Source organism: Papilio machaon, chromosome 9 (assembly GCF_912999745.1).
Source record: "Papilio machaon chromosome 9, ilPapMach1.1, whole genome shotgun sequence".
In the NCBI taxonomy this organism is placed as follows: Eukaryota; Metazoa; Arthropoda; class Insecta; order Lepidoptera; family Papilionidae; genus Papilio; species Papilio machaon.
The window spans coordinates 604,020-618,086 of NC_059994.1; the positions used below are offsets into that span (position 1 = coordinate 604,020).

General features: G+C 36.8%; 1 protein-coding gene across 1 annotated transcript; it reads left to right on the forward strand.

Annotated features, from left to right (window-relative positions):
- The first annotated feature begins 1,571 nt into the window (after window positions 1-1,571).
- LOC106711735 lies at window positions 1,572-13,858 on the forward strand. The gene is made up of 10 exons (XM_045679454.1): window positions 1,572-1,644; window positions 1,944-2,115; window positions 8,816-9,022; window positions 9,550-9,755; window positions 10,070-10,208; window positions 11,307-11,340; window positions 11,729-11,886; window positions 12,369-12,566; window positions 12,925-13,127; window positions 13,729-13,858. Exons 2-10 carry the CDS (start codon window positions 1,966-1,968, stop codon window positions 13,832-13,834), a joined length of 1,401 nt encoding a protein of 466 aa, XP_045535410.1. The 5' UTR covers window positions 1,572-1,644; window positions 1,944-1,965; the 3' UTR covers window positions 13,835-13,858.
- The last annotated feature ends 209 nt before the right edge of the window (window positions 13,859-14,067 follow it).

Genomic DNA, 14,067 nt, shown 5'->3' on the forward strand with positions numbered 1-14,067 from the left:
ACATGAAAGCGCAATAATATTTTTCAAAATAACGTCAGCTTAGCTTTCGTCTGGTAACATTTTCCGACACTACTATTAGTCTGTGCGTCCCCAGCTCCGTTGATTAAAGGTAGGTAACGCATTTGCAATTGCGAATGTCAATGACAAGCGATTTTTTTGGGACTGAGCAGTCACTGTTTGCCTTGAAGAGGCATTTACAGCTTCACACAGATACAGGACCTCGGCTTGGGTTGTAACTCATTACGCGGTTAGCATTTCGATTCACGGGTGCCCGGGAGGGCCAAACCTCGGCTTGATTGGTTGCTATTATCTGATTGCTATTATTAATACAGCTAACATTACTACCACTTCAGAAAGCATTAGCGCTGGAAGAAGTGGCGGAAGAAACTCCAGCAACGCTTTTACCATTAACCGGAGAAAGCCTGCTTGCTATGAGGCCGAATCGCGGGAATGATTGCCGCAACCGACAGCGAGCGCCGTGTAATCTGTCTGTGATGTTTTACCTTAGCCTGAGCGATAGCGACTGCATTGTCTTGAAAGTCAAGAACGTGTATAGGTCTACGAAAATCCCGACGAAACTTGCGAGCGCGATTAGATTGTAAGCGGTGACACCTACCTACAACTAGCTGGTTAGGGGGGAGGGGGAAGGGCTGCGGTCGTTTGTCGTTTGCTTTTATACTATCGCTGGTCATTGCGCAATTGCTTTGTCAATGTAAGCGTGAAATTCCACTGCCGTAGCACGTGTATTGACATAATATATATTCGTCTCTATTTTGTTGAAAAACATGAAAGGGACGACGGATTAATACATGTACACAGTGAAACTTCACATTTAAGGGCACCGGTAAGATAAATACCTTGATAAATATGCAAATTAACTAATTAATCAGATATCGTGGAGTAAGTGAAACTGAATTATACGTAAACAATTTATTTTTGTCAATATGACCATGAGCAGATTATTAACTTTACTGTACTTTTTTACCAACAACTAGCGATCCTCCGCGGCTTCGACTGATTTCTTTTCTATCTTATCAGAAGAACTTAGAAGTTGCACAGAGGTCGCGAAAAGCAACTTTGTATATTACTCTGTTATTTAATTAGCGAGGATCATTGAGAAGTTAACTTCCTCGTTCGAAGGACAATTAACTTAATTTGTATTATAAATTAAAACAAATTAAATAAAAAATAACTGATATACAATAGAAAATAAAAATCTCAGGATATACATTCGTGAATTTATGACGAAAAGTGTTCATTTCAATTATTAAGTTACCGTTAGTTTCTGAGACCAAAATCTCTGTACACAAAATATCTAATCCCAGTCATTATCTTTGACAAAAGAAAGATAACAATATGTTTAAACGGAGATTTTGGTCTCTTTTTCCATAAAAACAGTTTTACTAAAAGTAATAATGTATGACGCTGAGTATGGCAGTTGATAAAACGCAAACATAAGCAATGTTACATTCTCTGACACTACGTGTTTTGCTCTTTGCCTGGAATACAAATTAATGAAGAAATAAAAAATAAATATACATAAAATGTACATGTAATTAAAATGTATGCATATATACAAGAGGCAAAGCACACAAGGCGCAATCTGATCAGAACTACAGCATCGCTGTGCAAGAAATATCTAGAGTAAGTAACCTGATCTGATCTTTTGAAATAAGTATTAATAACATTACATAGTTGATTTCCGGAAATCTACTACTATTCTTTTATAAACCTGGTTACATCTCGGAAAAGATTCTAAAGGGTTAGATCCAATGGTTATATTTATTTCTTTCATTCTATGTACTTACTCTTTTTTTTTATTTACTCCGAAATTAATAAATTAATCCGGAATCAATTATTCATTTCCTTATGATTTATGATTTTGTCTTAAATTCTTAAATAGAATTAATAAATGTTCATATCATTTGTTTGAAATTATTCAGATTTGAGGAAGCATCTTAAAGAATGAGCACTATTGACTTCTATTACATGCCGGGGTCGCCACCGTGCGCCTTTTTAGAGCTGACAGGCGCTGCGCTCGGCATCGCCCACAGGTTCAGGTACCATTGCAAGGAGTTAAGGAGAAACGAAACACTCCAGGAGGACTTCATCAAGGTACAACACATAATCTAGGACGTTTATATCCTACCGTTTCGTTGAAATTATATTTTACGTTCAAATTTTTGACATAGCAAAATATACCCGCTAAGTTATAGCATTTTGGTAACAGTTTGCTGTATATTCAGTTCTAATCGTGGGTTTCCGAGACCAAAATTCCCGTTTAAAACATACAGTTATTTCTCTCTTATCAAAGATAATGACAGGGATGACGATATGTTTTTATACAGAGATTCTGGTCTCCGACACCAACGGCAAGTGGACGAATGTAGTTATTAGAACGACACGAAGAGGTGTCTGACAATGGTATCTCTTTTCTCGGTTTTAAATTATATGAAATGAGCAAATTTCGAGCAATCAGCTGTTACTTGATACTTAATGATGTAATTGTTTTTAGATTAACCCGCAACACACCGTTCCGGTTATCATAGACGACGGCTTCACGCTATGGGAGTCGCGTGCCATCTGCAAGTACCTATTAGCAAAGTACGGAAAGGAAGAGCACAAGAAATTGTACCCTGAAGACATCAAGACCCGCGCCGTCATCGACCAGAGACTTGACTTTGACCTCGGCACACTGTATCCCAGATTCTATGAATATTACGTAAGTAACAAGCTATGCCCTACGTCATACCGAAGAAAATAAGAATCGAATGAAATCTCCTTGAAATCGGTCAAGCAGTTAGGCTAATGATTCACATATAGCATCATACTTGTAAGACCGATCTTCCATAAAGCTGCTATTTTTGAAACCTGGTGATTTTTGTCGCTAAGCACTTTTCGTAATGTCATAGAGGCTCGTACACAAGCACGCGTCGTAGTCATTTCTATCTTACGTTCCCTTGTGTACGATGGGCCTTACAATCGCGGCCGCTTAAGTAGATATAGGACTCGTGACTTTTCACTCAATTACATAAATAATATTTTTCCAGTACTGGCAATTGATTGACGGATCTCCTTTGAACGAGGTCAGGTTAAAGTTGGTGCAAGAAGCGCTCGGTTTCCTCAATAGCTTCCTTGAGGGCAACAAGTTTGCGGTAGGATCTAATATGACGTTGGCGGACTTGAACCTGGCCGTTACCATAGAGATCTTGAGGATCTCCAACGTCAGCGTCCAGCAATATCCTAACATAGTCAGGTAAATGAACGAGCATTTCTATTCTTATTACGTAAATAACAACTGACGCCCATAACCCCGTGGTAGAGACAACGGACCTCCATTTGGTGCGGTCCTGACACACCTCTATCGCTTCTTCTACATTCATACATCTTCGCATACAAGTACGTCGGTTTTAGGTACTAAGGCAATATTGAATATTGTAATCTTAGTGTGGAAATAAAGATTTTCATTTTCATACTTTTTTCAACTCTTCCCAAAACATCCTAAAATAAAGAATCATCCCCCAATCATCAAAAATCCATAAATCATAACCTTCAACCGATTTTCAGGTGGTTTGAACTTGTGAAACGCACCGCACCAAAGTTCGAAGAGGTTATGCAGAAATATGGCAAAGAACATAACGAGGTTGTAGATTTCTTCTTAGAGGCCACAGTTTTCCAACGTGCAGAGCAGGAACAACTTCAAAATGGGAAATCGTAATTAAACTAATGTCAGATGAAGATGATTTACCAACATATTTTGTGAAACGAAAATTAAAACAACTGCAGTCACATTTGGTTTCTATCATCTGCCGGTTCCACTGGTTATATTCAAAAGGTCAAATCTAGTTATGTATAAAAGGAAAACGGATTGCTTTGTTGATAAACCTACCTTTAAGCAACTTTTAATTGAAATGTTTGAGACATGTTGTAGATATTTTATGTACGTGACCTACATATGTGAAAGAGTTGACCAAGAGCAAATACCTAAGGTTATAAAGGTTATGGTTTTATTTATTTTAATAAATGTTTAAATACTGTAAAAATGTTTTCGATATTAATCTCACTCGTATATTTCCGTCTTTATCTATACTAATAAAGAAAAGGAATTCGAATTTCTCTATGTAACTAGCTTTTACCCGCGACTCCGTCCGCGCGGAATAAAAAAATAGAAAACGGGGTAAAAATTATCCTATGTCCGTTTCCTGGTTCTAAGCTACCTGCCCACCAATTTTCAGTCAAATCAATTCAGCCGTTCTTGAGTTATAAATAGTGTAACTAACACGACTTTCTTTTATATATATAATAGATAGATAAAGATGAATAAACTCTAAAATTACTCGATCGGTTTCAAAGATCTTTCATTAGAAAACTACATTATTACTGAGTAACTTCGTACTTCGTACTCGTATATTATAAATGCGATAGTTTAGATGGATGGATGGATGTTTGTTAGAACTTGTCTCTAGAATGGCTGCATGGATCTCGCTGAAATTTGTCATAGAAGTAGAACATGGAAGAACACATATGCTACTAAAAAGTATCGAGCTCAGTCCCTTCCACTTTTTTATCGACTCCTATATTTTTTCTGACTACATACTAAGTAAAATATTATAAATAGGGACCTCATCATCGTCATTAATAATATTTTGGGAATTCTGCCCATGATTTTTAACCACCATCATCATTGGCATTGGTCTGCTCTTTGCTGGATATAGGTAATTCCTAATGACTTCCACAGTATACGGTCCTCCGCCTTCAGCATCCGAAATTCCCCCGGTGCGCACTAAATCATCGGTCCACCTTCACCCCTCCTTGGCGTCACACGCCCCTGGTCTATTTAAAAAATTGAGACTGACATATGTGTAAGGAACGTCAATAAAAGGCGGGGTCAACGGGTGGACTGATTTATTGGTAAAGATGTTTTAAACATGTTATATTAATCTACCCACTATTTGTTCATTAAATACTCACTGTAACGAGACACATTCCCCTTTCTAAAATAGGGCTATCTCAAAAACTTATGAGTACAAAATATTCTAAATATAATTTTGTCAACTAAAACGACTTACATCTTACAAAGAAAAACCACTCAATCAGAGCTGGGCATTAACTCGTTAATCCGTTAATCGTTAATTAACGAAGTTAACATTTTGCTTAACGGATTAACTTTTAAGTTAACTTCAAAAAGTTTTAACGCTTTTGTTAACTTCCGTTAAACTCAACTTCCGTTAATAAAAGTCCGTTAATCGTTAAATTAGAAACTTGGAGACATGCTGTCATTTTGTTTAAATTACGCGCCACGCCACGCTCGTAAGTTCAGCTATGTCAGGCGACTGTCGGCGACTCGAATGGTGAACGAACGAGTTGATAATTGATATATGTGAAGTTCGCGTGCAAGTGTGATGCATCAGAGCGTCCGGGAAAGACGTGACCTACAGGGCAAAATCAAAAGAAGGTTCGAAATAGTATATTTCATTACGAGTATATAAAAGCACGAGTATGTAATAGCCCACATTCCAAACGCTCTTCGTCACTGCAATACGCCATTTTTTGAACAACTGTATTAAAATATTTTTTACTCATGCTTTTTCTTTAGCTTTTCCAAACTCGTGCGTTCTCTTTCCCAACTCTCAAAATAATGTCTGTTAAAAAGAAAAACCAACCACGATGTTTTTACAAAAAAAAATCTTTGAAGTTTTTATGATTCATGCAAATATTTCTAAAAAGAAGCTCCTAATTTGTTACAATATCAGATTTAATGATTTAATTCGATGAATTAGGGTAGGTTTCATTTTATTTCATATCAATAAAAATAATCTACTGAAGACTTGGCTGTTTGGGCATAGTTCCCTTTGCCTACCCAGAATGGGTGAAGAAAACAAAAAAATCTCTGTTTTTAATCTTTTACAGTTGGCGCCATTTTCCAAACATTTTAGTTAGTTAAGTTTATTGTTTTTATTAAATTGCTTCATTTTTTCGCAACTGTATTAAAAATAGTTGTTTAGTACACGTGCAGAACCGTCATTACAACTTGTTCCAACTGTCAACCCTCACCTTCGGAATTATTTACAATGACAGGCTTTCCGCACTCGTAATGAAATATACTATAATGTATTCATACTTGTCTCTAATACTAATGTGTACATTCTATAAAAGTATAGTACAATTACTATTTTAAAAAAGTGTCGCCACATAAGTGAAATTAGTATGTATAATTTTGGTATGGTTAACTGTTAACGATTAACTTTAACTTGCGTTAAATTTTCGAGAATTTAACGCTTTAACGATTAACGAAGTTAATTTTTTAATTAACGAATTAACGATTAACGAAGTTAACTTTTCGATTAACTGTGCCCACCTGTGCCCCCAATATAAAATCTATGCATATACACGAGAACAAATACTAACATTCTCTCTGCTTCACTGCTTCTCACTCCCCTCTTCCCCTGTCCCCCTCTCTTAGGGTACCAAATAAAACCAAATAATAAAAGTGATAAGAAAGTTCCTTTCTGGAACGTTCCCGACTCGCGCGAACGTGATCGACCGGTTTGGACAATTCCGGAAATATGACGCATATACCCGGTTTTCGAGATGCTTCTATAAAGTTCCATAGTAGTACCTCTAACGCCATCTAGCGTTGAATAGGGCTTTCACGTGACTTTGTGCGTCCGTAACACTATCAAATCAGTAGAACTTAGAAGTTGCACAGAGGTCACGAAAAGCAACTTTGTATATTAATCTGTTATTAATTAGCGAGGATCATTGAGAAATTAACTTCCTTGTTCGAAGGACAATTAAATTACTTTGTATTATTGATTTTAAATTAAAACAAATTAAACAAAAAATAACTGATATACAATAGAAAAAAAACTTGTGAGCCGTCATGGGACGCCTGGCAGATGTGAAACATCGTGTGTGTACAAGTAATATGCATAAAATATAAAATATTATAATTTAATAAATAATAATAATAATGACAATGGCAATGGCAATGGCAATGGCAATGGCAATGGCAATGGCAATGGCAATGGCAATGGCAATGGCAATGGCAATGGCAATGGCAATGGCAATGGCAATGGCAATGGCAATGGCAATGGCAATGGCAATGGCAATGGCAATGGCAATGCCAATAGCACGGCACGCATTGTGAGGAGGTTTCTGTCTCTGGAGGCCTAACCGCCGGTAGCTTGGGCCCAAGGCTCCGCTGCCGACGTATCCAGATTTTTTATATTTTTTTTAATATTGTTTAAGATTTTATTAAGAAAAATATATAAAATTAAACAAGAAATAAATATGTGGAATAATAATAATAATAATAGTAATATTAAATATTCAATATTATTAAACTAAACACATAAAATATATATAAGCGGCAAGCGTCGCCAACCCAACGATTCGGTTTACAAGTGATCCTATAGATGTTTCACATTAATAAAAATCTCAGGATATACATTCGTGAATTTGTGACGAAAAGTGTTCATTTCAATTATTAAATTACCGTTAGTTTCTGAGACCAAAATCTCTGTACACAACATATCTAATCCCAGTCATTATCTTTGACAAAACAGAGATAAAAATATGTTTAAAACGGAGATTCTCAGAAACTCACTGTAAGTCTACTAAAGAAATAATATTTTTCCATAAAAACCCTCACTCTCCGTTTAAGACCTCTAGGGGATGAAATTGGTAAAATTTTTCATGCTCGCCTGCGTAGTAACTGATGTGTATATTTAAACCATCGGCCATGAAAATCATTGTATTTCTTGGTACAAAGTATTACTAAATAAGTACTAATGTATGACGCTGAGTATGGCAGTTGATTAAACAAAAACATAACAAACAATGTTACATTCTCTGACACTGCGTGTTTTGATCTTTGCGTGGAATACAAATGAGTAAATACATAAAATGTACATGTAATTAAAATGCATGCATAAATACAAGAGGTAAGGTATGCAAGGCGCAATCTGATCAGAACTACAGCATCGCTGTGCAAGAAACATCTTAAGTAAGTAACCCGATCATTTCTTTAAAATAAGATTTAATAGTTGTTGTTGTAGTTGTTTAATAGTTGATTTCCGTAAATCTACTACTATTATTACTTACTACTGTTTTATTTACTCTGAAATGAATATTTTAATCTGGAATCAATTATTTATTTCTTTATCATTTATGACTTTCCCTTAAATATATTAGAATTAATAATTGCATGTATTGTTTGTTTGAATTTAGTCAGATTAAAGGAAGCATCTCAAAGAATGAGCATTATTGACTTCTATCATACTCCGGGGTCGCCACCGTGCGCCTTTTTGGAGCTCACAGGCGCTGCGCTCGGCATAGCCCACAGGTTCAGGTACCATTGCAAGGAGTTAACGAAAAACGAAACACTCCAGGAGGATTTCATCAAGGTATAACACACGGTAGAAACGGTAGGATATAAACGTAAGACGTTTATATCCTACCGTTTTCTTGAAATTACTTTTTATGTTCAAATTCTTCTCATACCCGCTAAGTTATAGCTCTTATTGTAACAGCTTTTTGTACAATATACATTTCTAAACGTGGATTCACGAGACCAAAATTCTAGTTTAAAACATATTGTTATCTCTGTTTTGTTCAAGATAATGAATGGGATGATGGTCTCAGATAACAACGTTAAGTGGACGAATTTAGTTATTAGAATAACGCCAAAAGGTGATTGATAGTGCCATCTCTTCTTTCGCTTTACACAAATCTTATGGTTTAAAATTATATGAAATGAGCAAATTTCGAGCAATCAGATGTTACTAAATACCTGATGATGTAATGTTTTCAGATTAACCCTCAACACACCGTTCCGGTTATCATAGACGATGGTTTCACGCTGTGGGAGTCGCGTGCCATCTGCAAGTACCTCGTAGCAAAGTATGGAAAGGAAGAGCATAAGACACTGTACCCCGCAGACATCAAAACCCGCGCCATCATCGACCAGAGACTTGACTTTGACCTCGGCACACTGTATGCCAGATTCTATGAATATTACGTAAGTAACAAGCTATGCCCTACGTCATACCGGAGAAAATACGAATCGAATAAAATCTCCTTGAAATCGGTCAAGCAGTTAGGCTAATTATTCACATATAGCATCATACTTGTAAGGCCGATCTTCCATTAAGCTGGTATTTTCGAAACCTGGTGATTTTAGACGCTAAGCACTTTACGTAATGTCATAGAAGTTCGTACACAGGCACGCGTCGTCGTCGTTTCTATCTATCATCGTGAAAGCTAGTCGCTCCCAGCTTGTTGGTCAAGTTCAAATGTTCAAATTTCAAGATGGCGAAGTAAATCTATACAGTTGACATGTCGCTATGCCTGTGATGACCTAATAGACAACTCGCTTCGTCGACTCAACGTTATTTGTACAGACGAAGCGCGTGATGACGCATAGATGCAATATACGTTTCTATGATTTACGTTCCCTTGTGTACGATGGGCCTAACAATCGCGGCCGCTTAAGTAGATATAGGACTCGTGACTTTTCACTAAATTACATAAATAATATTTTTCCAGTACTGGCAATTGATTGACGGATCTCCTTTGAACGAGGTCAGGTTTAAGTTGGTGCAAGAAGCGCTCGGTTTCCTCAATAGCTTCCTTGAGGGCAATAAATTTGCGGTAGGATCTAATATGACGTTGGCGGACTTGAACCTGGCCGTAACCATAGAGATCATGAGGATCTCAAACGTCAGCGTCCAGCAATATCCTAACATAGTCAGGTAAATGAACGAGCATTTCTATTCTTATTACGTAAATAACAACTGACGCCCATAACCCCGTGGCAGGGACCACGGACCTTCATTTGGTGCGGTCCAGACACACCTCTATCACTTCTTCTACATTCATACATACATCTTCGCATGCAAGTACGTCGGTTTTAGGTACTAAGGCAATATTGAATATTGTAAACTTAGTGTGCAGTAATAAAGATTTTCATTTTCAAATCTTTTTCAACTCTTCCCACAACATCCTCTTCTAGTTATAATAATCTCCTGCCAGTCCATTTAAATTATAACCTTCAACCAATTTTCAGGTGGTTCGAACTTGTGAAACGCACCGCGCCAAAGTTCGAAGAGGTTATGCAGAAATATGGCAAAGAACATAACGAGGTTGTAGATTTCTACTTAGAGGCCACAGTTTTCCAACGTGCAGAGCAGGAACAACTTCAAAATGTGAAATCTTAAATAATTAGATAAGCATATACTGTGAAGAGACGAAAATTGAAATTATTGCAGTCACATTTGGTTTCTATTCTTGGGTCCACTGGTTATATTCAAAAGGTTAAATTTAGATATGTATAAAATGAAAACGAATTGCTATGAGAACTACTAATACGTGATACATAATACTAACATATACAGTCGAAGCTGGTTAAGCGAGAAACCTCTATAGGCGTGAGCCATTGTCTGGTCCGCTATAACCGAGAAAAATATATGGTTTTATTTATTTTAATAAATGATTAAAAACGGTTAATTTTTTTTTATATTAATCTCATACTTGCTGTTACTTTCGTCGTATATTTTCGTCTTTATCTATATTAATAAAGCAGAGGAATTAGAATTGTTATATGTAACGTATAAACACAAAAACTACTCGATCGGTTTCAAAGGTCTTTTGCCATTAGAAAACTACATTATTACTGAGTAACTTCGTACTAATATTATAAATGCGATAGTTTAGATGGATGGGTGGATGTTTGATAGAACGTGTCTACAGAATGGCTGCATAGATCTCGCTGAAATTTGGCATAGAAACAATATAGCCTGCAAGAACATATATGCTACTAAAAAGTGTCGCGAACGTAGTCACTTTCTTCCTCATTCCTCAGTCCCTTCCACTTTTTTATCGGGACCTCATCATCGTCATGAATGATATTTTGAAAATCCTGTTCATGATTTTTAACCACCATCATCATTGGTATTGGACTTCCACAGTATACGGTCCTCCGCTTTCAGCATCCAAAATTCCCCCGGTGCGCACTCAATCATCGGTCCACCTTCACCCCTCCTTGGCGTCCCACGCCCCTGGTCGATTTAATAAATTGAGCTCCTCATGAGCTCCTCATAATAATTTATTAATATAATATAATATATTAAATTAAAAGTTGTTGTATGTTATTCTTTACGAACTCGACTATGTCGACATGCGTTAGCATCTAATACAGTTTGAATCTTGTTATATAGTACCCACTTACATACAAACATACGTGACATAAAGATTTAATTTTGTATAACACTCACCATGGAATGTTATCTTGAATATTGTGATAGCAACTGAACATCAAAATGTGCTGTATCACGATCGGTATCAAAATTGATAGCATTAGCACTGATACATTTTTCTTGCCCAGTCGCCATATTTGCCTGTTCAATAGATATCGTTCACAGAGAACAATCATATTTACTTATATTTACAAGTGTTTTTTTATAACTTGGTAAGTTTTAAAAATCATCTTTATAAGTATAAAAATACTTTTATCCTCTTTGTTTATCATGTCAGGATTTAGCAGGCCTTTTGACGCTGCAGACTATTAGAGTTTCTTAGCATTGCAATGCTTTAAAATGTAAACTTATGATGTTGAGCGCGTGTGTAAAATCGGTGCCAACGCACACAATGCGTCATAGATAAAGCCACCTTAAATATTAATGGTTATACATTAATTTTTATTTAACTTAACTTAATTGTTCTTAAGACAACAGCAAAATGACAATCGACTACTACTGTATGGACGGCTCACCGCCCTGCGCCGTGGTCACCCTGACAGTTACCGCGCTGGGCATTGAAGCCATAGTCAAGCAGCGCCTTGTCGATGAAATGAACAATGAACATCTAAAAGAGGAATTCTTAAAGGTATTTATAAAGGAAAAGTCAATTTCGATATAGAAATAGAAATGTACTGAAGAAGGCGACACAAAATCTAATTTGAATAGGACTATAATTGTTTATCCTTTATTAAATTCAATGATATATGTGAAGTCAACCGACCTGCATTTGGCTAGCGTGGTTGACTATGGCCTAGTCACCCCTAACTTAGTGTAAGCTCCGAGCCCCTCGGTGGGGGTGTATAGTGAGCTGATGATGATTATGATAATTGTTTATCCAACTTTAAACCTAACTACTTTTGAACGTTGTTAATATGATAGAAAATTATAAGGAAATGAAACCAAGAACAATCCTTTTTGACTGAGGTAGAGCATGGGCTACTACTACAAAAGTGGATCGCATAACCGGTGAACCTCGACGAAACAGAAGGCGTGATGTAGCAGTATTTTGTTTTGTCTGATGAGTGTATTACATCACTTCTATATTGAGTTATGTGACGTACATTCCAGATAAACCCGCAGCACACAGCTCCTGCAATCGTAGACGATGGCTTTGCTCTCTCCGAGTCTCGTGCTATTGTCAAATATCTGGCAGCAAAGTACGGCAACAACAAATATTACCCCCAGGACGTCAAGACCCGAGCTCTTGTAGACCAGAGGCTGGACTTCGATATAGGGACCCTTTATCCTAAACTCATTGATATATACGTAAGTATAAAGCTATTAATGATAAACGTATAGAATATTGGAAAAAATTATAAAAAAGCTAAATTCCGAGATAAGGAGATGCCACACGGACGATTGTGCGGCTCTACTGAGTTAATAGAGGTCGGAATGCCAACCAGACCATACTGTGTGTCAAAACGAGACGCGGGACGGTAACTCTAATAAAATTATTTTTATAGCACCAAACTTGAATTTTCAGTTATTTTAATATTGACACGATGCTCTGTACAATAAAATTACACACAATACGAGACGCCTCAAGTGTGGCATCTCATTTAAGATTCATTTAGGTAACTGCAATCTCCTAAATAGAACAATCTCAAGTACGCTTTGTTTTCAGTACTCAAAAATTTTGAAGAAGCCTTTAACCGAGGATCAATTGAAGAAAATGGATGATGCCCTGAGTGTCCTCAACATGTATTTGAAAGAGAACAAGTTTGTTGTGGGAGCGGAAGCCACGTTGGCCGACTTCAGTCTCGGCGTCACCGTCGCACTAATGGAGGCCTTTGAAATCAACATAAAGAAGTATACTAATGTTGTCAGGTACGTTGCATTTAAAATTAGCTGTCGCGTAAAATTAACTTCGTCGGCGTGGAATTTAAAAAAACTAATTAACCTATACGTTTACTTACTTCGCTGGCGCAGCGACCCAAATTGGGTCTTGGCCTCTGACACGAGAGATTACCAACGCCACCTGTCCTGTGCTGTCTCCTGCCAGTTAATCGCTTTTAGCTCACGCAGGGCCAGCTCCACTACGTCTCGTCAGCGATATCTGGGCCGTCCAACGAGTTACACAGATCGTTTACTTTTCTCTCGTTTCATTTTCGTAATATTTTACGTTCGCGAGTTGTCAGCCCGCCACACAACCCCCGTATGGCTAGAGGACCACACTCTACTTCGATCAGAGAGCCTATCAGTCTTAGCCGACTAGCGTAGCTAAGCTGTACTGACGACCACTCCCCCATCCGCCACCCGGGGGTCGCTCCCCGTACACCGTGAGTGCCAGCGCGGAAAACCTAAACGCTAAAATCTAAATTTCAGCAAGAAAGAAGAAGTTGTAAAAACAACTTTCATTCAATCTTTCGTAATTAGTTTAATATAAGTAATGTTTTAATTTTTATACATATTTTGTGTTTGTTTGCAGATGGTTAGCACTCGTGAAGTCATCTCTGCCAAAGTTTGAAGAGACAATAACGGAGACTACAAATGATATTAAAGAATTTTTAGAGACCATGTCAAAGCCACAATAAATAAATTTCTATTTGAAATACAAATATTTTGTGCTATGTGCCACTTTCTCCTTGTTCTTTAATAAAGAAATTCAAATAAAATCGATCGTTTCATTAATGAAAGAACATTTTTATAATAGTTTAATATAATAAATGAATCAAAATCAATACCTACTACTGTAAAAACAGTATTTTAAAATTAACGTTGCTAAAGTAAATAAAAATACAAGAATATGTTTAAAATAACTGTTGAA

What these genes read in the sequence shown, in the direction of transcription:
- LOC106711735 (XM_045679454.1), top strand. Translation starts at nt 1,966, where the DNA reads ATGAGCACTATTGACTTCTATTACATGCCGGGGTCGCCACCGTGCGCC. An exon ending in AATGTGCTGTATCACGATCG is followed by an intron (nt 11,341 to 11,728) that starts GTATCAAAATTG and finishes ATTGTTCTTAAG; the next exon opens with ACAACAGCAAAATGACAATC. An exon ending in TAAAAGAGGAATTCTTAAAG is followed by an intron (nt 11,887 to 12,368) that starts GTATTTATAAAG and finishes CGTACATTCCAG; the next exon opens with ATAAACCCGCAGCACACAGC.